Source organism: Pelmatolapia mariae, linkage group LG16_19 (genome assembly GCF_036321145.2).
Source record: "Pelmatolapia mariae isolate MD_Pm_ZW linkage group LG16_19, Pm_UMD_F_2, whole genome shotgun sequence".
Classification (NCBI taxonomy): domain Eukaryota; kingdom Metazoa; phylum Chordata; class Actinopteri; order Cichliformes; family Cichlidae; genus Pelmatolapia; species Pelmatolapia mariae.
This window is the reverse complement of record NC_086241.1, coordinates 54,481,756-54,509,494: the sequence shown is the minus strand read 5'-3', so window position 1 is coordinate 54,509,494 and position 27,739 is coordinate 54,481,756. Positions and strand designations below refer to the sequence as shown.

At 43.6% G+C, this 27,739-nt stretch overlaps 1 protein-coding gene across 1 annotated transcript; it reads right to left on the bottom strand.

Annotated features, from left to right (window-relative positions):
• Nucleotides 1-155: 155 nt before the first annotated feature.
• On the bottom strand, nucleotides 156-26,522 carry dync1h1 (dynein, cytoplasmic 1, heavy chain 1). The gene is made up of 78 exons (XM_063498024.1): nucleotides 26,166-26,522; nucleotides 24,979-25,066; nucleotides 24,704-24,877; nucleotides 24,331-24,586; nucleotides 23,993-24,179; nucleotides 23,611-23,882; nucleotides 23,263-23,490; nucleotides 22,490-23,143; nucleotides 21,938-22,360; nucleotides 21,650-21,829; nucleotides 21,360-21,509; nucleotides 21,081-21,227; nucleotides 20,758-20,898; nucleotides 20,414-20,590; nucleotides 20,125-20,235; nucleotides 19,907-20,026; nucleotides 19,578-19,817; nucleotides 19,239-19,394; nucleotides 18,966-19,079; nucleotides 18,750-18,860; nucleotides 18,446-18,655; nucleotides 18,195-18,341; nucleotides 17,890-18,056; nucleotides 17,534-17,707; nucleotides 17,030-17,384; nucleotides 16,734-16,928; nucleotides 16,359-16,641; nucleotides 16,168-16,268; nucleotides 15,892-16,051; nucleotides 15,429-15,669; nucleotides 15,166-15,349; nucleotides 14,831-15,043; nucleotides 14,483-14,721; nucleotides 14,222-14,378; nucleotides 13,889-14,113; nucleotides 13,570-13,800; nucleotides 13,313-13,453; nucleotides 12,984-13,217; nucleotides 12,634-12,840; nucleotides 12,408-12,529; nucleotides 12,138-12,303; nucleotides 11,877-12,040; nucleotides 11,636-11,765; nucleotides 11,370-11,503; nucleotides 11,144-11,258; nucleotides 10,903-11,064; nucleotides 10,524-10,738; nucleotides 10,224-10,428; nucleotides 9,916-10,089; nucleotides 9,687-9,806; nucleotides 9,443-9,563; nucleotides 9,024-9,219; nucleotides 8,178-8,295; nucleotides 7,875-8,090; nucleotides 7,552-7,764; nucleotides 7,266-7,393; nucleotides 7,024-7,177; nucleotides 6,697-6,843; nucleotides 6,397-6,547; nucleotides 6,035-6,288; nucleotides 5,763-5,897; nucleotides 5,553-5,647; nucleotides 5,284-5,458; nucleotides 5,123-5,198; nucleotides 4,846-5,006; nucleotides 4,641-4,752; nucleotides 4,472-4,532; nucleotides 4,266-4,389; nucleotides 4,051-4,164; nucleotides 3,789-3,959; nucleotides 3,422-3,639; nucleotides 3,235-3,338; nucleotides 2,043-2,251; nucleotides 1,626-1,779; nucleotides 1,392-1,534; nucleotides 1,097-1,265; nucleotides 706-830; nucleotides 156-603 (listed from the first exon to the last, which is right to left on the bottom strand). The coding sequence occupies exons 1-78, from the start codon at nucleotides 26,413-26,415 to the stop codon at nucleotides 475-477; spliced, it is 13,923 nt and encodes a 4,640-aa protein (XP_063354094.1). The 5' UTR covers nucleotides 26,416-26,522; the 3' UTR covers nucleotides 156-474.
• Nucleotides 26,523-27,739: the final 1,217 nt, after the last annotated feature.

Sequence of the window (27,739 nt, the reverse complement as noted above, 5' to 3'; positions counted from 1 at the left end):
AGAACATTATGTCACTGATATTTCCTTTGGCATGTGTGTGATTCACTTCAACATTTCCTTTAAAATACTTCCCAGTCTGAACAGGCTCCTAAGAAGAAAAGAGCTCCACAGCAACAACCATGTATGACATTAATTAAAACACAAAGACCAAGCAGTTCATTCCAATGAGCTTTATTCCATCTAAAAACAACAACGTTCTGGTTCTTCCATTAAAACATCTTTTTTTCCAACTTTCCTTTCCAAATTTCATTTTCTTTTCATTAACCATCAGACAACGTCTCCTCAACCTTCCAAAACACTTTCTAAGAACACTAAGAACTGTTACATGTTCACTGCAGTTCCACAAACATCTCTAAGCAGGTTTCATATTGGAATGCAACAGACTACAACTACTATTATGGGGTAATGAATGTAAGTGATTAAATGTGGTTTGATTATAATCAAGACTTAGAGTGAGGAAACGTCTCGTTTCATTTACTCTGTGCACAGGATGGCAACTCCACGCTCGTAGAAGCTGTGAGGATCTTCCTTGGTGGCGATGTCGAAGTCGACGGTGAAGATTAGGTCAGACCGGGTGAAGTTCAGGTACACGGGTAGAGTGACCTGCAGCGAAAGAAAAACACAAAAGGTGAAAAGGACAACTCCATAGCTATATTTCAAAATCTAGCTTTTTAGATCCCAATGGAGCTGTTTTGTTTTTTTTACCATGTGTCTCTTCTCAGCATTACTCTGCTTGATCCAGCGGAGCTGAGTGAGAGGCAGCTCAGTGGAGATGGAGGTGGACAGAGACAGCTTGTTGTTGGCACAAGTAGCTCCCTGAAGCTTCAGACCTGAGGGTGCAGCAAGCAAGATTGGAATGAGAAAAAGAAATTCATGTCTTTACAACTCACTACATTAGACCACAAGCACAGTTGGTAGCATGTTTCCTGCGAGCACTTTTTTAGGTTAGATTTCAGTCCATATTAAACAAACAAACAAAAAAACATGTTATGATTTAATTACAACGCTGTCTGTTCAGTCTAACGGGCACATTGTTATCTGATTTGTGCAGTGCTTTTGCCACCAACTAGATCAGATGATATGTGTTAAGTCTAACCTTTGATGCCGAAGCTGCAGGCATCCAGTGAGGCGCCCTGAGCAGTGGTGACGTTAACCTCGAGACAGAGCTCTTCCAGGGACCAGCTGTTTGCCTGTGCCACATACTGGCGGGTGGCGGTAATGTAAGCCTCTGGCACAAACAGGCTGCCCAAGCACACATGGATGTTCTGGAAATGATGAGAGGAAGAGACGAGGAAGTAGAAATAAAAAGAAAATGAAAACACATTTTGTTTTCATTTTTAACCAAACTATTTAAGAACCGGAGCTTTTTTGAATGTGTGCATGAGCAGTACCTTCAGTTCCTTTGCACCCCCGCTGGCAGCTGCCTGGGAGATCTGCTGCAGCTGTTTGATACGCTCACTGAAGTCTGACACCCACTGGATTACAGTCATGGAGACGGGGACTGTGTACCGACACCAGCTGCGAGGGAGGATTCCTGAACAGACAGGTGTATACCACAGGTATATAAAGTATTCAAACAAATAAACAAATTCATTAAAGTACATCAAAAAGTCTGAGTGAAGAACCTTTGACAAGGTCACTGATGAGTGTTCGCAGGTAGTTGGTCTGCTTCTTCTTGCCCTCGCACACTTGCACCACGTCAGACAGATCCTGACGGACCTCCTGAAGCATCTTACCTCCCATTTTCACTTCACGCTCAAAGAACCTGAACAAGGGGTCCTGGTATTTGGACGAAGATAATATTAATGCCAAAACAAAACCATAAAATAGAAGCCAGACAGATGTGCTTTGGTAAAACTGAAAAAGAAAAATGTTCATTTACTGAAAATCAAACTTTTTAAAGTCAGTTATACCCGACTACCTCACAATTCAGGCACAAAGATTGAAAATCACCCGATGGTGAAACAATACCTTGGTTATAAATGAAAGAAGGATATTGTCAGCACAAGCCTGCTTGCCAGCCCTCTATTCTCTGTCATTACCTTGATGTTCTCCACTGTGCGTTTGAGAGGATTAACCGTTTGCGGCATGAGCTGCAGCCAGTTGCAGGCGGTGGTGTGGAGGGTCCTCATCCAGGCTGGCTGGGTGTCAGATGTGGATGAAGTGCGCTCCTTCTTCTCAGTCTCGTAGGCAAGGTCATCCTCATCCTCCAACATCTGCATTTTCAGCATCTTACCCATCATGTCAGTGCCTGCGCAGCCCGGCAGGGGGAGTGATTGGGCAAGGAGGGAGGTGGAAGACAAGGCCATGGTGGGATGTAGGAAGGGGAGAAGAAATTAATCACAGAAAAGAAACAAACACCTTACCTCAAGGATGGGTTAATAAAGGGTTTGTTTTATCAAAAATAAAAAAATAAAAACAGGACTACACTGGGTCAGACAAAATACACAAGGCTTCAGGCAATAATTCCAACACATGTAACCTTAAACGAAATTGCCAAGTGGATAACGATCCACATTTCTAAATGACTGGATCTGTAAAAGAAATCAGCACAACCCCCAAAAATAAATAAATAAATAAAAAATAAAAGGGGGCGGGTTTTAAGGGAGAAAGTTTGGGGTGGAGTGGGGATGAAGGAAGGGGAGACTGGACCATGTGTTCAAGGGATGGATGCTTTGGCAGCCATGACTGTGGAGGTCAGAGAGGGGGAGTGAAAGGATGGGAAGCAGGCATGGTAGGATGTTTGAAGTCCTAATCTGCAGGTGGGACAAGATAACATCTAAGCAAAGCAACATGATGGCTGTGAAATACAGCTGCTGAAGGGTGAGGAGACCCACACCCATCCTTTGGGAAGAAAACCTTTTAAAGTAAAATGGCTATGACTACAGCTACGCTGCACATTATAGCTATGCTACAGAAGGCTGCTTCTGAAAACTAACTGGTAAAGAGGTGAGAGAACTGATGGAAGGATGAGAGATGAGGAAAAGGAATGTTTTTAACATGTTTTTTGACACCCGGCACACAGTGCTCTGTCCAAAGTAGACGCAAAAAACAACAAAATCTAAGATTTCGACCTCTCACTGCATGGCGACAGCCTGCCAAAGTACGAGTTATGACACTAGAATAGAGAGAGAGTTGGTTAATGAGCTACCCAGTGAGAATATTCAATCTCAAGTATAAATGGAACACAGACAAAAAACAAGCTGTCGTTCAGTAACAGCAACAGCAGCATACCCTGAGTGGTAAGCAGGACCTTCTCTGCATTGCTCGGTAATCCGAGCCAAGATGGCGTCTGAGTGTCAGGAAGCATCTCCACCCAGTGCATGAACTCCTCACGTCTGTAACAAATCAAAATGATCAGAGGCTAAACAGAGAATGTTTTTCAGAGAACAACAAAAGCTAAAACTTATCAGATACTGACCGAATGCCGTCAGGCATCTTGATGTCCTTGTGTCCGTCAACTTTGAGAGCCAGTTTGAACTCACTGTCAAAGCTTCCCTTGGTGAAGATGCGGTCCAGGAAGGTGTTGAGCAGCCGCTGGTCAAACTCATTGTCGATCCGACCTCCATAGATTGACTGGGCCATCAAGGTTTTCAGAGCTGCCCAGGGGATCTTGTCTGGAGCGATGTTCTGACGACCCTGTGTGTGCATGAGTGTAACGATTGGAGTGGAGCAAGGTCATATTATTTAAAATTGACCATTATCTAATAGATTTAGGCAACAGCTACAAGGAGGAAAGGATTAGTCATGCAAAAACTAGAAAACATTTAAAGTGTTAATTCTCCAACCTTAGCAGTGTCATCCAGCCAGGTGTCAACCGTGTCACAAGCAGAACGGAGGTCAGACTCTCCAAACTCGTATTTCTTGGACCAGCCCAGTGGTGCGTAACGCAGGCGCTCCTGGATGACCGCATGGAACCAAGCAAGCAGGAAGTAGAGACGCGCACGTTCGTTGGGGGCCTGCGTGGATATGGGGAAACATGATTTACATGGAGAATGTTTGGACAGCACTGATCGTTTATTCTTCACATTTGTGTGTCCATTATGTTACCTTGCACATGCGAGCCACTGGGATGCTGCTGAAAGTTCTCAGCATGTTAGCCTTGACGCCAGGAGGAGGCTCAAACACAAAGATACGGCCAGCACGAAGCAGATTCACTGGCACCTGGTGGTAAAACACAGCGGCATGAAAAACAGGAACTAGTGAGAACTAACAATGAATTAATCCAAGTCTAAATGACAAATCTAATGAATGATGTGATATACCTTGGGGTTGATCTCCATTGTGAGGAACAGCCTGAAGCTGGCATGAGGCTGCATAGAGTGAAGCTTTTTCTCCAGCTGCATCAGCCACCCAGGGGCCAGATGGACGTTCTCCAGCATCACCCACCTGCAGGACAAGGAACAGTCAGGATATCAGTACAAGAACACAAACTGTACAGTCTCACAAACAAAGAAACCACATTAGTCACCTGCCAGACTTGACAGCAGTATTGATGTCTCTGTCAGCCTTGTTGAAACCTTCAGCAGAACCTGTGGAAAGCATCAGTAAGCAGTTATTTACAATATCCTCAAAATTTCTCATTAAGCACCTGATCTACATTACTGGTAAACCAAAAGTTACGTTTATTTCCTTCTTACCGATAGAAATTGAGGTGATTTGTTTGTTCTGCTCAGCAGCCAGATCTCTGACAAGCCCACTGGCATCATAACCTGGCACAGAACACATCAGCACTGGAGTGCTGGGCTTCACCTACAGACACAAAAAAAAATAAGAATTATCAGCAAAATGTGCAAGAGTGACAATGGGAAGGTCACTGATCTGAAATAAATAAGTGATCATTACCTCACTGTCGATGATATTAGCTAGATCAAGAGGCTGCTCAATGATGCTCATGAATGTGTCTCCCAGCACCTTTGATACAAAAATGTGTGACATGGCCAGGAGACGGTCGGGACGGAAGGCCTGAATCAGCAGGAGCTGGTGCAGAGCTTGGCCAATGGTAGCTGAACATATAATGGACAGTTCAGGGCAGATATGATTTATACAAATATATACACTGTAGTTTGTTTGTTTTTTTTTTTGCTTGGCCTTAATGTTTGTACACAATGTATATACTCACTGGACTGCTTCTCCTCTGACCACAGGTATGGAACAGCCAGCTCTGGAGTGTTGCTCTCAATCCACATGAAGAATTGCTGAAGTAACAAGCAAAACAAATGATTACTGATACAGTTTCTAAGAGTCAAACTACAAACTACCCATCGGCCTACCATTACTCACCTCGTCAGCCTCGACTTTTTCAACCAAGTCTTTGAAAGCTGGCAGGCGGCTGAGTCGAACCATGGCCTCACTCTGCTCAGCGGTCAAACCCTTCACCTTGGGAAGTGGTGTGCCTGTCAGTACAATCTCCTTACCACGTAAGAAGTGCTGGAACTCTGGATCATATGGCAGCTCACTGAAAAAAAGAAGAAAATAAATAAGTAACGGTGCTTCATGCAGTATGCCATGACTGCTTGTGCTCCATTAGTGTAACTCAGGTGTTCTCTTACCTGGTCATGCCCTTTAGGCTGATCTTAGCCAGCAGCATGGCAAATGTAATGTGGTCCTGGTGCAGCATACCTCTGGCAACCCTGTTGAACGCCACCTAATGCCACACAAATCACATATAAAGCGCATGACTGTTACATTCACCCCCCCCCCCCCCCCCCCCCCCAAAAAAAAAAAAAACAACTCTTATTCATAGGGGTTATGTTACAAACCTGGAAAAGATCCTTGGTGATGACAGCAAGCCTCTGTGAATGATCACTAATGTTCTTGAGGTTGGCGTTCTCATACAGCACTGTGTGATACGTGTCCAAGAAGAAGTGAAGAGAGTACTGGTAGAGGAAGTGCATCTGAAGGGAGAACATTTGCTCAGTTTAATTCTGAGTTCCTATCTCTGTGTGCATTGATGTTATAGCAATTTTGAGAAAAGAAGACAATACTACCAACAGTACTAAGTACAGTAAGAGTAAATGAGATGTGCCCAGACCTGGTTCAGAGCCTCCATAGTGAAGTAGATGCTGCTGCAGGCAGAGGACAGAGACAGGTACTGCTGTGACACGGCCTCCACCTCAGCCATGATGATATCAGTCTCCTCCACCTTCCTAGTCACCTCAGCTGCCTCCTTCTTCAGATTCTCCAGTGTGGTGATGATGGTGTCATCGTCAAGGATGCGACCCTTAACCTCATTGAGGGCCTGCAGCAGAGATTTCTCCAGCTGGCGAAGACGCAGCTGGAACTCGCCTGAAAGACAGTCATAATATAAGTTGAGTCATTAAAATTTCACCAATCTCTTTTCCCACCACCTGTGTCTTATCATTTTATCACAGAATCTCAATGTTTCTGTCTCACCCTGCAGTTTAAGGAGGTCTGAGCGTTTCTCATCCACGTCAGGTCTCTCAGCCTTTAGGACCTCGTTGAGACACTGGCTCTGAAGGCTGCTGCGTGTCACAGTGAAGTTGACAAAGGTAACACGAGAGCACAAGTCTGGTGGGAACTCAACCTGCAGACACAAGAGACCATAACAATGCAGATAAACTCTTTTGTATAACTGTTTTGTTTTTTTTGTTTTTTTTTGGGGGGGGGGGGGTTTAAACAAAGCAAATAACAATGTTAGTTGATCAATACTGATACAATAAACAGTGCCCTTACCGTTGGGTCTCGGGTGGAGAGGAAGATGACAAACGAAGGTGACAGATCAATGTCCTGGTCTCCAAGGGTGATGAGAACACGTCCTCCAGTCCTGCGGACCTCTCTGTTCAGCACTGGGTTTAGGATGGGGTCATAGCTTTCTACGTCCTTTGGAAATAAATATTTCAAATTTAATCTCCCTTGAGATTAAAATCTATTTTCCAAGTTGTTTTTTTATTTCCCCCCCAACTCTAAACAAACTAGTCCTTTGATTATGGGAGCTTTAGAAAATTATCAAGCAGCAAGCACACAAGGAAAACACTGGCAGTTGGAGAAGGTAGCTCTTACCTGAACCAGCAGTGGGTTTCCAAAACGCAGAGCACTCTCCAAGTTCTTCCTAAAGGCATCATCCAGGAAGCTGGTTCTTGTGATCTTGCGGTCTTTGTACTCATTCATGATGAACTCTGTGGCTTGGCCTGATGGATCGATTATTAGTGGGTACCTAATAAGAGATAAAGAAAGATCAAAGATGTTTAGAAGTAAGTTCAACTGAACACACAGCCTAAAGGAGATAGGTGAGGTTTGCGGACCTGTTGAACCGTTTGAGCATGATGGCATTTTCAGTACAGAGGTCATCAGCTGGGAGAGAGTTTGCTTGCCAGCGGAGCCTCTCATCTGCATTGGACAGGTACTCAGTTCTAGCAATATCTGTGCGGAACTGCGGGAGAAAATCAAGTCAGTGAGCACCTTGAAATTTGATCTATTGACAGCACTCTTGCTGGTGACTATGGTTTATATTAGTAATCACAATGAGGCTGACATTTGGAGGCGTGTTGATCAAAAATGACTGGACATGTGGATCGGAGTAGGACATACCTGAATGTTGGCCTGCTGCAGGTGATGAGACCATGTAGTGAACAGGTTCTGCCTCATCTGTTGTTCAAAGTAGCCGGCATACGTGATGAATGCTGCAGAAAGCAGACAGTCGCCTGCGATGGTGGACATCTGGTTCTTGAACGTCTCACTGGTCTTCTCCCAGCGGTCTCTCTCTGCTGACAGACTCTTCAGCAGGGCTGTGCTGCGGTTCACCTGGGAGTAAAGAATATAATAAATGAGATTTTTTTTTTCCTCCAAGAAACTTCAGTTTAGTCCTGAACAGATGATCTGAACAGAACCAGGAATGTTTTATGGACAATTACCTTTGCCTCGACTGCTGCCAGATCAGCCTTGATGGCCTGGGCCTCGGAGATGAGGACAGCGTATTCCTCCTTGTACCGAGCAATGCTGGCCTCCAAGTCTCTGATCATCTGCTCCACCTCTTCTGCCTTCGTCTTATTGTCCGTGGCATCATCCTCAAGCTTCTGCAGCTCATTACGCAGAGGCTCCACTCGCTTCAGCATGTCAGCATAATTAAGCTAGAGGAGTGGTAGAAGTGTACATTAGACGGAAACCCTTATTACCCAGTTATAGTCCTTATTTTCATATTGTTCAGGCTTCTCTACCTGAGCAATCGCCCATTTCACCATGGGTCCACAGGCCAATGATGCCCTATTCACTTGGTCATAGTTGTAGCTTGGGTTGGAGAGATAGTTCTTCTTCATCTTCTCACGGATGGAGTCGCTGGAAATAGTAGAAATAGTCCAAGGAGTTACAATACAGCAGCACTCTGTGCAGTCAATAATCATTGAGAAAATCAAATTGTGGAACAGTGTAGAGGATTATTTTGAATTGGGTTTGGAGTTGGGGATGGGAACAATTTCTACCAATTTCTGGCTGCAAGAAATCACAAGCACAGTAGTTTTTACCATCAGCTTATTCTTAGATTTAAAACCAGCCGATTACACTTTGTTCCAGTAGATTAACACTGATTGCTAATCACAGGTGCCACTTGTACTGATTAAATGGCATTTGTGCTTCCATTAGAAAAAAAAAAAAAAAAAAAAAAAAAAACACACTGACACATATACCTCATTTCCTCAGAGGAAAAGTTGACTATGCTGCTGATGAAATTATCCCTGATAATAACTTGTCTGATTTTTTTCCAGTCATTGGTCTCCTCGCCCAGCATAAGGCAGATAGACTCCAGGGCCAGTTTGACTGCAGCTGGGGGGTTGGTCATAGCCCGTACTTCTACTAGGTGCTGCCGCTTAATAGAACTCACGGCTAGTTAAGTGAAAGGAGGAATGTGTTTGCAAGATACAAATAGTAGTGTTTGGGGCAAGAAGTGGGAAGAATTTGGAAAGAGGTTCAGGGGGGCAAAGACAGAAAAACATGAAGGAGGGGGAGAGAGGGAGACAGAAGGGGAAATTTTTAGTAAACAATTATAAACAAAGATTCTCTCATGTCACCTGATCTCTTCAGCAGAGAAGTTAACAATGGTGGGGATGAAGTTCTCCCTCATGATGATGGAACGGATCTGCTTCCAGTCCGTTGTGCTCTCTCCCAGGAGCAAACAAATAGACTCCAGAGCAAGCTTCACCGCTGCGGGTGGATTGGCCATGGAACGCACCTCCACCAGGTGCTGCTTCTTAATGGACTTAACAGCTATCAACATCAGGTGAGCAAGGATGAGGTTTTATGATGAGGGAAGGGGGCATGATGATGGGAGGATGTAAGCAGAAGATGTTAACAAAGTCTACATAATAATCCAAGTGCTGCTGTACTGGCTCTGCTGGTTTTATGACATCAAATGACTGAAAGAATAATCTTAAATTTAATTTTTTTTTTTAAAAGACACTGATGAATAAATGAACAAGAATCACTGTACCATTCTGAGCCTCAATAACAGCTGGCTCCACTTGGTCCAAATCCTGTTTGACACTCAGCTGTTTGTCCTTAATCACCTCCTGCTGCTTGTACACAGCTTCCTGAATCTCCTGGCTCATCACCTTGAATCACAATGACAGAGTATATAAATTAAAATCTTAAACACTTAAACACGTAATTGCAGGCCTAAGCAACAATGTCTAAAGCCTTTAAAAACTAGTCATTTCAAAGTTCAGCCTTCCTACCTTTTTCTTCTCGGCCTCCTGCTGGTCTTTCACCATCTTCTTCAGCTTGTCATTGGCAGCAGCATTCTTTGCCTCCAACTCCTGGCTCTTAATTCTCAGGTCACGACGAAGTTCCTCCACCTGTGAAAGGAGACAAACGCAAGCACTTCTAACAAGCTGACAAAATTTTCATTGGGGAAACTAATCTGATGGCTTTTTAAGATTTCATGAAACGAAAAGGCTACTTCACCTGATCCACAGTCTCCTTGATCTTGCGGAGACCAACGTTGAGGTGCATCTGCTGCTCCTCCAACTCGCTGCGCTTCTCATTGAACAGGTTGGCATACTGGTTGATGAAGTCAAGGTAGTGACGAGGAGTAATGGCCATTGTGTGACCGCCACGCTTGGCCAGACGGTTGTTTGCCTGAAAGAAGTTAAAAGTATTATTTATGTACGTCTCAGAAAATTTTACAATCATTTGTATCTAAGAACGTTCGCAAATTTGCAACTGCTGTTGAAATAACAATAAAGTAGCTCATTTGCTGGAAACAGCTCTACCTGATGAAGAGTCTGATGTACAAACACACAGCCATTGACGATAGCTTCTCGGTGAGATGGTGGCTGGGGCAGTTTGTCGTAGACGATGGGCATGTAGTCTGGCACTTTGTAGTTGGGCTTCTCCAGATCCATCTTGCTGGTGAACTCCTTACCCACCTGATATAGGGCCTCTGTGGACCAGTCTCCAAACCAGTTCAACACACACCTGACGCAGAGGAATGTTTTCAGTGAACACGGAAACTCAGTGCATTTTTCTTTTTCCTCACATTTATTACAATCATCCACTCTAAGTGTCTGTACCTGTTGAACAGGGCAGGAGATGTGGCAGCTCTGTCCTTCAGGCCCTCTGATGAGGGGTTCATGGTGAAAACCACATGAAGGTTTCTGATAACCTGGCTGGTGAACCACTTGTACAGCTCCTCATGTGTGTCAAGCATCAGACCCTCTTTCTGGGCTCCTTCCTTACACTGAGTCATCAAGGTGGCATACTCATCTCCCTCAAACAGCCCAGGAACCTATTAAAAAAAGAAAAGAAAAAGAAAAAAAGAAGGATAACATTAACACAATAAAAGCCAGAAAACAATGGACATAAATTGACCTCAGAAAACTAGAGGCAGTGTTGTCTTTTTTACACTCAAATGAGCAAAGCACCACAAATAGGAAACTAGCAATAAGTTACCTCTCCATTGGCCAGAAGTGTGTTCATTCTCTCAAGGAAACCAGAATCCAGCACATTGGACTCATCCATGATGAAGGCGATCTTCTCGTTCTTACAACCTGAGCGACGCAGCACAGTACGCAGGTCTTCATCAAAGTCCTCCCCAGTGTATTTCCTGTGTACCTGAAAACACAAAAACACACTCAACAATCCATGTAAAAGGCAGGGAAATGTTCTATGACTACAAATCACTTGTATCTACCTTAATCTGGTAGACGCTCAATCCGTTCATCCAGGCTACAAAGCGGGACAGCGTGGTCTTTCCTGCTCCACTCACACCAATTAACAGTAGATGTCCCTGAGGCTGACGGAAGATTCTAACAAAGGATAACGATTTTAAAAATGTAATCCAAAATTAATATTTATTTTTGTCATTTTTTATAATTAAAGTAACACTGAGATGACAACGCTCAGAAGCCTTTACTCACCGGTCAATTCTGAGGACGTGGTCCAGAACCTCATTAAAGAGCACCAGAGGAACATCCAGCTCCTCCTCATAGAAGACCTTCAGACGGGCCTTCACGTAATCTCTCAGTTCCTCCTGTTCCACTGGGATGTAATCCTACATACACAAAAACACAAACAACTCAGTAAAATTCTTACTAGAGCCATTAATGATGAAGTCAATTCTTACAACTCTTTAGTAATTTAACAGCAGCAGGATCAGAGTTTGGCCATCATATTTCTAATGTACCTTGGAGAGCCAGTTACTGTAGAGGATAGGCCTGTTGAGAGCCTTCTCCTTATCAATGTTGGGGAAGTGTTTGAGAGCGACCGTGTCAATGTTTTCATCTGTCCACCTTCTCTCTTCATCACCTACAAGCCTGAATGACACAATCAGATATGATCACATTTTAAATGTTACTATCAAAAATGTTAAACTTTATAGCTGATGCAGAGCAAGCACAATTAGCCTCACATCAGTGAGCACCCACCTATCCTGGAAGAGACGAAGGGCTTCGTGGGCCCAGATGCGGATGAGCCCTTCTACAGGAAGAGTCTCAAGTGGCCGCAGGGCCTCGAAGATACCCCTTACCCAGCGGGTCATCTCTCTGGGAGAGTAGATGTAGTGGGGTTGTGTGTCCTGGGTGAAGCGCTCCTGAAGTGGAAAAAAGAATAATATTCAATATTTTTATTTATATGAAAAAAAGTCTCCAATAAAATATGCATATTAAGAGAAATGTAATCATCTTTACCTGAGACATGGTGTAGAACTCAACCATAGCGGCTGTAAGAGGTTCAGCGTAGGTTCGCAGAGAGGGGATAAGGCGCAGCATGGCACGGTTAAAGGTTCCATAAATCTGGGTAAGGGAGGCTGGGCCTGGATAGTCCACATACACCACAGGGACGTGACGCAGGAACCTAGAAAGATTATGTGGTAATATGACCACTGTTAGAGCCTGCCTTTTGCATTAAACATTAATTATACTACAGTTCTAATCAGATGTTCGGTCTGAGTGCTGTACCTGTGTGTGAGAGGCTTTCTGCCAGGGTCAGTGGGAGGATTACAGGCTCCAACAAATTGAATCCTCTCCAGTTTGACCCAAGTCTGGTCTGAGGTGCGGTAGAAGCCTCCATGTTCCACCATCTGCACAGACATAGGATCCCAATTTGATGCAGCAATGACTTAAATAAAGTGCTTAGACATACTTAAAAATACTAAGGGCTTAACACAGAATCATTTTGTCATACCTGTCTGATGAAAGAGATAACTCTCTGTGTGCCATACTTGTCCATGTCTGGCAGATTGATCTCGTCGCAGAACAACACCAGCCACTTCCCCAGCTGGACAGGGGCGAGGACCACACCATTTGGAGTCCGCCGGTACTCGCAGTAGTGGTCAAACGTCTTCAGCAGCAGTTCTGGGGTGGTGGCACTGGAGAAGTTCAAACCAACAACCTGGTAGAAAGCAGCAGTAGACATTTTGGCTATTAGAGGGGAACAGCTTAGTTACAACAATAATGCCAATATCTGATTAGAATTGATTGTGAATATTTCAAAGATCAGGCAATTAACGTGAAAATGATTTCATAGCCCAGTACCTCCATATCAGGCAAAGCCCTGAGGGCACTGAACAGGGTCATGGTCTTTCCAGAGCCAGGTGGTCCACACAGCACCAGTGGTTTGTGCTCGGCCAGCCATGTGTAAAGCAAAGCTTCATGGCGAACAGTGTCCAGGGTAGGAACAACAACATCTGGGGATGCCACTTTGTGGGTCTCCACTTCAATCTGGGGCACTTTGCCCTGCCAGGATTGCCACTCTCCTGAGATGCACACCTAAACACAAATAAAAACATAATGATTAATCTTTAAAAAAAGTGGATGTAGGGAATTAATAGCAGCAGCAACTCTTTGACAAAGAAAGGATGTACCTCATAATCAATGATGGGAACATTGGGTGCAGTGGGTAGTGGCACAGTGGTGATGCGACGGATATACTCCCCAAGCTCTGCCCTCATCTTCAACCTTCCATCACCAGAGAAGGACCAGAGCACAGCGTAGATCAAATACCTCTGCAAAGAAATTCCATGAAAACAATTAGTTTTAGGAAAGCACAGTAATCATGTTGATGCAACACCTCAGCATTTATACTTCTTTCATTACAGAGCAAGAAAAAGGAGAACATTACCTGCATGTACTTCTCCAGCTGATCAATGGGCATGGGGAAGTCAGGGTGGTTGTTGTTGTACAGAGCCACATTACGGCAGGCCTGGTGCAACATTGAGAACAGTGAGCCCAAACATCGCATGCGGGTGAAATCCATGATGTGTTCCATCTTCGAGGCATGCTCCAAGGCCTTGATCACGAGGCCAGTGGAGGTAAAGTACGGCTGAAGGATCGATGCAGCATCTCTCTGGATCTAGTTTAAAGCAGAAAGTAGGGACAGCATTAGAGTGTTTTTTATTTGTTTGTTTTTAAATACAGCATGTGTTCTTCTCTAGATTTACCTGCAGCATTGGTGAAGCAGCCTCTTCCTCATCCTCTGTGCCTTTCCTCTTGCGCTGAGCTTCATCCTCTCCCTCGTCCAATGGGATGCTGCGAATGCGAGCCAGGAAGTTGTTGAAGATCATGTCAGTGCTGAGAACATCCTCACTGAACCAGACCATACCACACCGGGACACAGTGGCTAGGGTGGCATACTTCAGATCCTGCACTTCAAACATCACACGCACCTGGACAGAAAAAGAATAATTTGGGTTGAATACTTAATGAAATCTCCAGGCCAGACTTCATTAAGAAAAGAGAAAAAGAAATTTGTGTATAAACTGCCACGCTCTTACATTTGGTGGCAAGCTGAGACGCTCTCCATTGGGCAAGGTGAGCAGCTTGTTGTCATCCAGAACAGAGTTCAGATTTTCAACCCACTCTGGGTCAACGTCACCATCAAAGATGATCCACTGACGCTTCTGTAGTTCACCTCGGACATTGTCAATGATCCTGAAATTGAAAGAAATCGTTCATTTAAAGATTAAAAAGAAATTAATTACAACAATTAGACTAGCTTGGAAGATGTGTAATTACTCAATTATTACAGAACTCACTTCCTGAGGATGTGTGTGAACAAGCCATCAGTCCATTCACGAGTGTTGGGGTCCAGGGTTCCGTACAGGTGGTCTTTGCTGATGGCCTTGGGATCGATAATGTGGGCCACGCCCTCCACACCCTCCAACCTTTCCAGGGCTTTGAGCAGCACCCTCCATGCCATGGTCTTCCCACTTCCTGAAGGTCCCACCATCATCAAACCGTGGTTGATCTGTGTGATCTGGTACAGCTGGAGCACCTGGAAAAGGTTGAACGACAAGTTAAATGTTAGTATATGTGAATCTTATAACAGGAAAAGGTTTAAAGCCCATTGAACTAAAGTATATCAGTTCCATTCAGCTTCATACCTTCTCTACCCACATGCTGCCTACATCGTCCCCATCTCCATAAGTGAGGTACATCTCTCCGCAGACCTTCTTCAGCTCCTCCCTCAGAGCAGTCATCTCTCCCCTATGGTACTGAACTCCAGGGAAGACGTCCGACAGCAGGCTGAACAGCAGAGGGATGTCTTCTGCCACCAGCTTGGGAACCATGGTCTCACACACACTCTGGATCAGGATCTAAAAGAAATGAGAGACAGACTGAGTAAAACAACTCATTTTCTAAAATAAGTTTGTTATACTTGCAAAAACTCTGCCCTGAATAAACATGACCTCCATGTCCAAGAGTCTACTTTACATACCTCCTGTTCTGGAAGGTTCTCTGCAATCTCATTCTCATCAACATCCTCTCCACGCTCAAGCTTCTCTCTCTTGATTTTCTGGATTCGCTCACGCTTGACATTGCCAGCACTGATCAGCACGCTCTTGAGTGCTCGGAGACCGAAGTCGTAATGGCTCTGGGAGGAGAGCTGCTCGTCGCACAGTCTTTAAAGAAGCAAAAGATTAAGTTGTCATACCTCTGACTTAAAGTCCTGTTAAAGTTACTAACTAAAACAATACATACTTGAAGAAGGGCACAATCTTCTTGGCAAGGGTCTCAGCTGTTCGGAAACCTTGAGAGTAGAGCATGACCTGTGCAATGAGCTGGCGGTCAGGCTTGGTCATGGCCAAGCTACGGAAGAGCTTCTTCAGATTGTCAGGCAGGTTGGAACGGCCAGCATAGCCAGGGTTCATGGTGATGAAGATGGCCATGTCTGGGCTCACCTTGACCTGCTTGTTCAGGAGCTCTGTAGTGACAGGTACGCCTAGGAAAGTGACCAAAAGGAAAAAGAAAGAAAAAAGACTTAATTATAATACACTCCCCTGGAAAAACCTAATCACTGGTGATGAATATTCTGGTGCTATTTTTCCTCAGCAGCATGAAGTGTTGAAGAATATTTGTTTTGCTGCATTTTATTCTCACAAATGTCTAAGTCTGGATATTTCTCATTAAAAGGACAGCCATCTTTCACAAATATTATGCATACTTCTGTCTCTGTTGGGGTTGCTGTGCTCCCTCAAGGCGACCTGGATGTACTGGACCTGCTGGGAGACGGCCGACAGCATTCTCTCTTCCAGACGGTTGAACTCGTCGAAGCAGCCCCAGGCTCCTACCTGGCACAGACCCACGAAGATACGGCCCATGGCCTGAAGAAGAAAACGAAAAATGATCACTGAATTAATAAGCAATAACAGAGCACAGTGCTTAATCTCTGATGGTATGCTGGTGTCCTGTCATAAAATTGCTAAAATGATAAATTTACCTGGAAGTCAAAAGTCTCGTCACAGTTGAAGACCAGGACAAAGCGTCCAAGCTGGTGACCGAGGGCTTTCACTGATTCAGTCTTCCCAGTGCCAGCAGGACCTAGATAAAGGACAAATTCAGTCAAGGTTGGGAGGGTTGTTTCCCTCTTTGCCATGTTGTAAAACAAAAAGTTAAACAGTCGTTCCATACCAAATGGAGATCCACCAAGGCGAGCCTCCAGGGCCTGGGTCATGGTGAGATAGCAACGGTCAGTCAACGGGGTCTGAACAAGCTTGTCCTGGACACCCAGGTACTCAAAGCCGTAGTTGAACTTGGCATTAGCCATCTGAATGGACAGCTGCTGCAGGACATCTGTCTGCTTGGGATCAAAGTAGAAGCGCATCTGGCTGAGCCACTCAAAGGACTTGGGGTTGTCAATCTTGTTCTTGATTAGAGTCCTGGTCACATCACGCTGGTGCACCAGCTCTGTGATCTAAGAATGGAGAGTGAAATGGATTTTAGACAATTTTTATCCAACAACAATTTTTCAAAAATATTAAAAAAAAAAAAATTGTCCAAACTCACCAGATGCTCCAGTTTCCTCCTGCGGATTGGAGGCTGCTCCATCAGCACAGTGTCAGCCAACACGTTGAGTGTAGCTTCCACATTCGACAGAACTCCCTGCAGTGGCGTCATGTCCCCACCACCAGAGATGGTGGTCAAGGCAGACTCGATGTTCTCAGACCAGGCAATCTGGGCGGACAGGACCACCAGCTGGGCCTGTGAAACGAGAATAAAGATAAGGCGACATTAACACAGTTCCAGATTTCAAGAGTGTTTTGAAATTAAAACAGTATAGAATTAATTATTTAAATCCCAACCTGGTAGCGATCAATCCAGTTGATGTATTGGCTCAGGTCAATGGCTGTGCCCTTGTTAAAAGTAGTGACCTCTGTGACAGACTCTGCCAGCAGTTTGGCCAAGGTCACCCTCATCTCCTTCTCCACCAGTGTCAGCCACTCATTTATCTTCGGGTGCTCTGTGATGGAGACCGGTGTCTTGTAGATAATCTCTTCACCCTCACGTGATGAGATTCCCAGCACCTCAGTGTTGTCCTCATTGAGGAGGATGCTGGAGACACCAGCGAACATCTTTTTGAAGTGCTTCTGGAGTTTGGCCACGTTCTTGCTGTTGCCAATTATCTCAAGCAGGTCCTCGTCTCCCACAAAGTAGAACCTGCCAACAACAAGAAAGTAATTGAGCAAATCATTGTATTAATAAATGCATTCAAAATATCCGATACACTCTTTCACTTTTAAAATGCATTCGAAGACATGTTACACATTCCTCCTTCTGTTTGCTCAGCTTTAGTATGCCCTTCATACCTGGGGAATGAGGATCTTTCTCTCTCCAGGTATTCGCCAAGGGCTTTCTGGATTTTTCCAAGAAGATCAGCCAGTCGCTCCAGGGACCTCTGCACTCCCTGTATGTTCAGGACATCCATCACCAGAGGAGACTTTGTCACCTTCTTCATCAGTGCCAAGAACTCAGTGCTGATACTGGAAAAAGACAGAGACAGATTACACGAGAAGTTAGTAGAAAATATTTTTATGGAAGGAAATGGGGACTAAACATGAGTGTGCCAAATAAATCAGGTTATGATTCTTAAAGTTTACTTATATATATATTTTTAATATTTTTAAAATGCTGACACGATTTGGCAGCATTTAGAAAGACTTACCTCTGGAATCTCTGAGTTTCTACAGGCAGAAGATGTTTGATGTCAGCACTGCCTGTAAAGATACCTTCCAGATAGACCCAGCGACGCTGCACATCAATCCAGACATCAAACAGAGCCATGATTCGATTCAGCTTGTCTTCCCAGCTCAGGGCATCTTCTTCAAACACCTGGGAGAAAACGGAAAGAAAAACATGGTACTGATGTATGCCATCCTGACTGGCTGAAATATAAAGGGAAAAAAAAAAAAAAAAAAAAAAAAAAGCTCAACTGCCACCTTAATAAACTCAACGTATAGTTCTGTTTACCTTGTAGTAAGGAGACAACTTCATGGCGGACACACTGTTGATATGTTCTTTGACCTTGTTGAAGAGGTCATCCCAACCTCTAATCAGACGGCACTTGTTCTGGTAGTTCACCAGGTCGAGCTCGTAGGAGTTCCACACTTCACGGATCTGAAAACCAAAAGAAGCATAAGTACAGTTATAGCATAACAAACCACAGAGCTATTTCTAAGGATGTAGGCTATAACTGCCCATCTCTTGCAAATCTTCTTTACCTGTTTCAGGAACTCCTCCAAAGCCATTTCTCCCTGGGCTACCAGAAGAACATCCTTCACCACCATCTCATTCTTCTGCAAATCCACATCCCAAATCTGTCCAAGAGTCAGCTCTGACAGGACCCAGTTCACATGCAAGCGCTTCATCAGCTGCTTCCAGTGGCGGTCCTTCAGAGCCTCTGATTTAAGCTCAATCACCAACATGTTGACCTGGAATGAAAAGGAAACCACAGGAAATGTAAAATGCAAATTTGTCGTGTAAGTTAGAACTTTTGATTAGTTTGAGGGAAACTAGTTTACTGACCTTCAAGTAACCTTTAAGCATCCTCTGTACATACTCGTATGAAGCATACTGCCTCAGCCTTGCTTGGAAGTTCTTCAGCTGGTTCAGAAGTGCATCAAGACTCTGACGGAGCTACACGTACAAATAGATAAACTAATGTTATATTCTGTGAAGAATTTAAGGATCATACAGAACGGCACAGGGATTTAATCTAAATGTTTGCTCTGCTTTTGGTACCTTGCGTGGTTGTACAGAAACCCATGGCTGCTCTTTCATTTGGTCAATCTGCTCCCAGATCTTTGACAGTTCAGACCACACCTCTTTCAGGTCATGCAGCTCCTCCAGCGCCACCTACAGGTCACCACAAAGACAGAAATGGTTCAAAATGTTCAGTTAATGGTTTAATTTTTAGTTTATGGATAATGAAATACAGCCAGAAAACGGAATGAATGAATTTTACATTTATCATTTTGTAATTTAACCATTTATGTAAATGTGCGCTGGCATTACCTGCACTCTCTCCTCACTGCCACTGAGCAGACCAGTATCAGTAAGCTCCAGGGCCTCTTTGGCACGGGCACACTTTTCCCTTTCAACCTTCAGACGACCAAAGTTGCCTTCATAGATGGTCAGAGACTGAAGGGCCTCTTCAGGACGCAGGTTACCCTAAGGGAACAGATCAGACATTATAAAAAAAAAAAAAAAAAAAAAAAAAAGTAAGTCAGATTTATCTGCCATTTCTTTACACCTAAGGTATCATTAAGTTATGCATCTAAAAATATTAACCACATCTAGCATTAAATGTGCTATAAATAGAAAACTAAATTTATTAAGATAAATATTTCTTACAGCAACTGGTTTGGTCTTCTCCCAGTCATTAAGCAAGTCAGTGGTGCGGTTTTCCACAGCTTTGTCCTCTTGGACAATCTTCATCTGCAGGTTGGCCACCTGCTGCTGGATAGCGGTGTCCTTGCGCTTCATTATGTCACTGAACGCACCCCATTCGCCTTCAATGTTGTCAATGTAGAGCCAAGAAGGAGGGAACTGAAATCTCTGCTTCTCCAGCAAACGCTGTCCATTACGGAATAACTACGGGTAAAAAGGAGGGAGATTGTGATTAAAAAATGATTTTAATTTAACCGATTTTAAAAACAAAAAACATAGTTTAGAGTACTTACATCCACATTTTTCTCAAACTGTTTGATCTTTCGCTTCAGAGTCTGGACATATGTTATGAAGTTGACAGCATCTGAAGTGCTAGCCGTGTCCACAGAATGTTGTTCGAGATCTTGACGGGACTGGTGAGGAACAGCAAAGCATGAGTCATCTGTCCTGAATAACTGTTACCCTGTGTGTAAGTGATCCATGCAACTATGTTGGTAAAACCATACGTTACCTTGGAGATCTGAGCATGGAAGTCCTGCATGTTCTGTCCCAGCATCTGACCAAACTTGCTGAGAACCTCCTTGTGCCAGGAGTCATACTTCAAGTTCACCTTAGACTGGACCTGTTATCAGATAGAAATATGAAAATTTAATGTATAGCCAACACATGGGGGTTCTGGATTGTCAAAAATACAACTGCACGAAACAAATAAGGGAAATTTTAATGTGGAAATGTATTTCTCCTGTATGTTCTCCTCCTCCTACTTGAACACAACACCACGAACCGTCAGTCATTACTACCTTGCCATAGTCGATGACCACTGGTCCAAACTCTTTTCGAGTTTCAGCATTGTCAAAGGTTCCCCTAGCTTTGCGGATCTGGACCAGCAGGGCTTGCCACTTTGTGAGGTCTTCACCAAGACGGTTGTAAATGTTTTCAGCTTGCATGTCCCACAAGCACTGGTACTGCAGCCAAACCTGAACAGCAGTAACAAAAATAAAGCATATAAACAGTGAAATAACCACAAATGTATATCCTGTATGTCCGAAGAGTCATAAAAGCTAAAGACAAACAATAAAAAATAAATAATCAATAGCTATCAATTTGTAAGGTAATGTTTTATTTTAAAATAGGTGCCCCTTACCTTAACATACTGCTCCACCTCATTGACAATGTCTTCCACAGCATTGTAGGCCTCCTCTAAGGCCGCAGGTCCATCAGGCATCCGTGTGAGGGCATTACGGTAGAACTTTTCCTCCTCTGAAAGCTCGTAGTGAACACCCACCTAACAAGGAGGGACAGAGTGGCTTAAATAAAAACAGTACAAAGTACAATAGGCCAAACCATCAAATATCATTCCTGCCTGAGTAAAATAAAGACATTTTGTGTAAAAAGTGGTTTTACACTACATGATCATCTACACCAGATATTCACCAGTGCAAATAACAACTGTTTTAAGATGGCTACCTGGTATCTCTGACTCTGGATCCTGGGCAGAGAAAGTATAACCATCTTCCAAGCAAACATCTCCTGGTAGAGCTTGTAGCGACAGTCTTCAATTGGTGGGTTCAAGTAGATCACCTGGTTAGTGATCCTCAGCTCATGGACCACATTCTAAGAATAAAGAAATAATAATAAAACAGCAAGCTGTGCTTAGATATTCATGGTTTTCCAAGATGTTAAAAGAAGTGTATCAACATTTGAAAAGCGTGACAAAGCAACACAGTACCACTTCACAACTCTCACCTTGATTTTGGGCTCCCCTCCTGGTTTGTGGCTGACTTGTGGAGCCTCTGTGTCCATGTCCACATCAGCTTTGTCTTCTACCTGGCCACGGAGGACCTGAGTCCAAGCCTTAAGACCAGCCTGAAGACGCACTCCCAGGATACGCTCAATCTAAAAGAACATCCATTTTAATAACATAGCAACAAGCACCCTATAAAACGAAACAAAGGTTCAACTATACACCAAAACATTCCAAGTATTTCCATTACTTTATATTAGTTACAGAACAATATGTAACTTTCAGTACAGACCTCAATGTCAAGCTTGTTGACCCAGATGGGCAAATTGGAATAAGAATGGAGGTTAAGGTCATCCACGGCTTTCTGCACACGGTTCAGGATGTCGGAGAAGGTCTTGTGGTCAAACATGCAGGTCTCCAGAGAACGAACCTCCAAGTCAATCTTCTCTTCAATCAGTAAGAGGTCGTCCACCTGAAAAACAATAGGACAAAATTGTTTGATACAACTTGTCATTTAAAAGTTAAATGACATTTTGGAGTCTGTGTTCGTGCATATCTGTAACATCTACTTCACACAGACCTTCTCCTGGAAGTTGAAGACCGTCTCAGCTAGTCTCTGAACATAGGGATCCAGCTTGTAAGACTCCCAGACGAGAGTAATGCCCTCAGTTATGAGAACCTGAACCTCTTTCTTAAGCCCAGCAACCAGCAGGGAGATGGAGGACCGCTCCTCTACTTTCTCACAAGTACGCTCGTAGGTGCGAACGCTCTCGATCAAAGAGATGGCAAATGGGTACAGCTGATTAGCTTGGTGGGCCTTGTTGACAATGGCCAAAGGAACACGGAAACTCAGCCACTTGAGGTTGCGGACCTCTTTGGAGAGGGTGATGATCTCAGGAAGAAAGTTGACTTTAAGCTTAAGCATGTTTCCTCCCCTTCCACGGGCCCGGGTACTTTCAATGGTGAAGATACGACCAGACACACCAAGGTTACGCTGCTGAACCTGATTTAGAAAAGAAAGGGATAACAAATATTTTGAATTTGCAATTAGCCCAAAACAAAGGAAGCAATATGTAAGAATTACAATCTAGAATATTCTTCCAAATGTCTGAATCGGTGTTGACTAAAATACCTTGCGGGCCCAGTCATCAAATATCTCTTGAGTGTTGAGTTTAGCCCGGAAACTATCTCCATCCTGCTTCAGCTTCAGCCCTTCCACATGGTTCTCCCAGCCTTTTCCCAGAACATCCTCAACCCTCTTCATGTACGCAGTCAGCTGGCGGTCTATCTGCTTGGCCCAGATGATGGAGCCAGACACCGGAGGCAGGTCCCGGACATGACTCATCTTACAGGCCTGGCTCTGAGGATACTGCACTTTGAACTTGTCGTGCAGCGATTCGATGTCATCTTTCACACGCTGGATGAGCTGTGTCTGATACTCCCGGATGGCACCACGGATGTGGGGGCGCACGAAAAGAGCATTGAAGCGGGAGAAGATGCGGAACATCTCATTGGCATTCTTGGCAGTACCCAGCTGATCACGCAGGCGGGCCGTGATACGGGTCTCCACGCGGTCGATGCGCTCATCATAACGTTTCATGGCGGCTTCCCAGGCCTCCGTGCCCTCCTTGGACACATCCAGGCCGTCGACCTCTTTCACATTCTCATATGCCAGGTTCACCTCCTCAATAGCATTGGCATCAGCAGCATCAAAGAGAACTCCAGCCACCTTCATATCTTGAGGCTCAACTGTCTCTCCAGGGGCATGCTGAGGCACTGCAGATACCTTAAAAAACAAAAAAACAACAGAAGAAGAACATTAAATCTCTTAGTCAAGATGTGATTAAAACAAACAAACAAAAAAACAAACAAACAAAAAAAAAACAACATCATTTAAAGGTTTACCTGAGGCCTCAGCACACGGACGATGACAGCCCTCAGCTGCTCATGCTGCCTTCTGAAACGCCTCATGTGGTCCAGTCGGGACTGAAGTTTCCTATGAGCAGGGCTCAAACGCCACACCATCTTCAGGTTCTCCTCCCTCTTCCTCTTCACAATGTCCCTCAGAAGCACCTGCAGTTTCTCATACTCATCCTCCCAAGTCTGGAACACCTCGAAGCAAGCCACCATCACCTGCACAGACAAGCGTAAGGGCATTCAGGAAAATGTATAATACTGTGAGTGGCTAAGGTGTGTGTGTTTGTGTGTAATTGTGGGTGTTATTTTATGCTGGAGACAAAAAACCACACCAACCTTTTCAAATTCCTCATAGGCTACATGCATGAGCTTCCTGGTGCCCAACACCTTGAGGAGCTGGGAGCTCAGGTCCCTGGAGATGGCCTCTACTAGGCGTAGTGCTCTCTGGATGGGATACTTTGTGTTCCTGATCTTTTTCAGGTGAGTAAATATGGCCATTAGAGCCTGACGGATCTTATCAAGCTCTGAGGCAGAAAGCAGGTCATTAAGAGGGAAGTCTTTCATCAGAGGATTGTAGTCATTGACGGTTTCCACTGCCTGTTTCAAACCTGCAGGAAGAAGTAGAGGAGAAGTGAACATTTACTCGTGCTTCTCTAAATGCAAACATGTGTTGAGCCAGCCAAGTAAAAACAGCAAAGTTATAACTTGTGTCACTTACCGGTGTCTGTGTCAAAACTGACAGTAGCATGGAAACGTTTCCCGTGTTTCAGGATGTCCAGAGTGAGAAGAACCTCTGGGCTCTCTCTCTTCTCTTGGATCCTGTTAAGGGCTCTCTCCAGATTCAGCCAGAAACTAATTTCCTGCAAGGCTGTGCCCGAGGCTGGGTCACGATCGAGCTTAGTCACCTAGAAGGGCGCGAGCAATAATGATAGCAACCATAAATCAAGTGTTTTTCATTAGAAAGGTTTTTTTTTTTTCCAAAGACTGGTTTTGCTTTGTTATATACTTCCGTCGTGGACTTTTAAATTGGGACAAATATATAGAAATTCCTCCTACCTTTTGGATCTCCCTGATCCAGCGGTTAACTCCAGATTGCAGCTGGTTCAGGAAAGTAGGATCTTCCACCTTGTCGCCAAAGTCAGTGACTTTGGGCTTCTCCCCACGCTCATAGCACTGCTTGGCGATATTTGTGATGATGGGGTGGATGAGCAGGCTGATTTCAGGAATCTCAATATTTTGCTGCAGGTGGAGAAGGCCCATCTCCAGCTCAGCAATCTTCTTCTCAACAGAGGGGGCCATTTTATCCCCATCTCTAGAAAGTTGTAACAGATAACAGTGTTACAATGTTTTTTCCTTCCATTACATTTGCAATTCAATGCCAAGTTCAGGATTTAGTTTATTTAAGGAAGGCTTTGCAAAGTAACATTACCTGTCGGCTTTCCCAGACTCACGAATGTAGGACTTGAAGAAAGGCGCGACAGCATTGCTGATGAAAGAGTGAAGCGTCTCGTAGGGAGAATCCTCGCTCAAGGTCAGCACTCGCACCTGGGTTGATATCGGTTTGTCTGCATCAATGACGCCCGTCCTCTTGATCAAAGCCAAGCTATAGGGTAAAGAAAAGGTGAATGTATTCATCCAGAATAGCCAGAATTTAAATAACTGAAGGATCATATGCAGTATTACTTTTTCCAGTGCATTATTTACCTGTTGGACTTGATCCCATAGTGGATGTCAATGCTGACATTATAAGTGATGCACTCTTTCTCCTCCTCACTTTCATCTCCGACCTCCTCTGTGAGGAAACAAAAACATATATCAATTTAATAACTAAACAGATGACCCATCATTGAATGTGTGCATCAGGTTCTTCATACATATTACGAGTTAAACAAGGTCAAAGTAGCACATTATACCTTGTCAATGTCAATATGAGGACACCACAGTGCAAATAGTCTTGCTTTATTATATTTCCATTTTCCTCATGTACAATAAGGAAAATGTGACTGCTTTTATTTTACATTATTTCAAACTATTTAAAGACTTGCATGAAGGAGAGATGATTGACTCCTTAAGCCCAGTGAAGTTGCAATGCAGCTAAAAAAGAATTAAACAATCTGGACTCTAGATAGATGTGCGCAATGAGAAATGCTGCAGCAGATGATGGTGCAGCTATTCATGTCCCCACCCTCCCTTACAAGTGATGAGTGGGCTGCACTGCAGTATCAGTATTCTTAATGCAAAACCGCGAATAGGCCGGGGAAGTGACTCTTTGGGCTGGGAATCCGAAACCTCCAGGCTCAGACTGGTCATGTGTGGTATCAAAGGATCAAGATTCAGCACAGATATAGTAGGAAAGCAGCTCAGAAGCTGAAGATTAATTTGCCTGGGGAAACTGAAGATAATGTGTTTATTGACACAAGCTGGTTCACATGATAAAATGACTTGCAGCTATGACAATGGAGCCATTCTCTTTGAATTCCTATAATTATGCTTCATGTTTTTATTATGACTGTGTGTCTGTCTCGTTATTTGTGCACCAGGCCTCAACGTGATATGCATAAATAATAGCTTTATATAAATGCAGAAGGAACACAAAAATAACGGAGTTACGTCAACATACAGCTCCATTTTTTTATTGTTGTAATTGATTGTTTTATCGTCCCCACCCAGTGTGGCGCAGTTATCTTAGTAAGTAGACGGACAGCTTTAGCGACATCTGTTAATATCGTCGTAAAAGCAGCAGTTAACGATGAGTTTCCAAACGATGTGGCAGGTGGTTAACAAGAAAAGCTAATTTGCAAAGACGCCGACTTTATTCTAAAGTAACTGGGTTAACAAACAGTGTTGCTATTAAAATCATATTTATGAGCTAGTCGAGTTCTCTGACGTACCTTTCAGAGCGCTTCTCTCGACCAGGATGGTGTGAATTTGGGGATCAGCCAGGAATTTTCTCATCTGCTCCACGGAGCTCTTCTCTTCCAGGGCGGTTTCCAGCGAGGCCGGGGCCTCTCCGCCATCTTCCAAGAGCAGCGGTACCAGCTTCCGAATGTGCTTCTGCAGCACCGAGGTATCAGCCACCGTCTGAACGGCCGACACCTCCATAGTGCCGGAGTTTTCCTCCGTCCCCCCGCCGTCGGACATCCTTCTAAGAGCGTCAACGACGACTAGGTGTTGTGTGAAAGTGAACAAAGAAAAAAGGATGACGGTAACAAGCTGACTGCAGCTTCTACCAGCGGGTCATAGGTTGACTGACTGCCGCTGTCAAAACGTCGCAACCGACGCAATTTATTTTATATGCGCAAAGGATTCTGGTATTTGTCGTTTCTGAAATGGGGAGTTCACCGAGCTGTGGTCGTCAAAGACTACAATACCCATAATGCAGTTGAATTAATCATTTTTTTTCTGTCCCTTTGTTAGCACCATGCGCGACAAATGGGGGAGAAAGGGAGTTGTCTCGAATGATGCAGCTGAAATAGCTTTTAAAATACAAACTTTGATTTGTGCTATTGTTAATTCAATAATAATGTAATTTTAAGAAATCAAAGGCATTAAGCATGTTGAGGCCCATGTGCTATTGGGGACTACGAGTACCAAAATAAATTTGATAAATAGATGATTAATGAATTAAATGTACCATTAATAAATTACAATTGGGAAAAACATGAATAAATGAATTTATGGAATGTTTTAAAGAAATTAATTGACATTAATTCACTATTTACTCATTTAGTTGATTAACTATTTCCTATTTTAATTATTAAATTACACACTTTAATATTAATTTAATTATGCGTTTATTTAATTCCCTTTGGCACTCTGGGCACTCCAAAATGTGCAACCCTGTGACCTACTACATATTTATTATCAGTACGTGAAACGTGGAGAATTGTTTTGTGTTGAATTACTTGTGTTAAAGTCTTTACTCAAGAAAAAGTTATAATCCTTGTTAGGTAATACTTAAAAAAAATTGGTTGCTTATATTTAATAATCTATATTACACCTATATAAAAAGTGAATACTTGCCTTCTTCTTTTCAGGTTATTGTCGCTAGGGGTCGCCACAACTGGTCATCCTATTCTCCCTCTCACCCTATCCCTAATATCCTCCTTTGTTACGCCAACTATCTGCATGTTGTCCTTCACTACATCCATGATTTTTCTCTGTGGTCTTCCTCTTTTCCTCCTGCACGGCAGCTCCATGTTTAACATTCTTTGCCCAATATCTAAAATATACAATTAACTGAATTAATTGAAGGTTGTCGAAATAAAGTCATAGGACAACACAGGAAGGTCAAAGCAAATTTGTTCCTTGAGATCATAACACAGACGAAAGAAAATATTAAACTGATCTATAAAAGGACTGATTAACTCTTAGGAAAAGAGAACTGAAAAGTGTACCCATAAAACTTAAAGTAAATGGGACAATACAAAATGTTATAAATGTAAAAAAGTATATATAACCTCAT

Coding starts and splice junctions, on each gene's coding strand:
- dync1h1 (XM_063498024.1), bottom strand. CDS start 26,415: ATGTCCGACGGCGGGGGGACGGAGGAAAACTCCGGCACTATGGAGGTG. Junction 19,395..19,577: donor AGAAGACCAAACCAGTTGCT/GTAAGAAATATT, acceptor CTGTTCCCTTAG/GGTAACCTGCGTCCTGAAGA. Junction 1,780..2,042: donor GCACAGTGGAGAACATCAAG/GTAATGACAGAG, acceptor TCCAAATACCAG/GACCCCTTGTTCAGGTTCTT.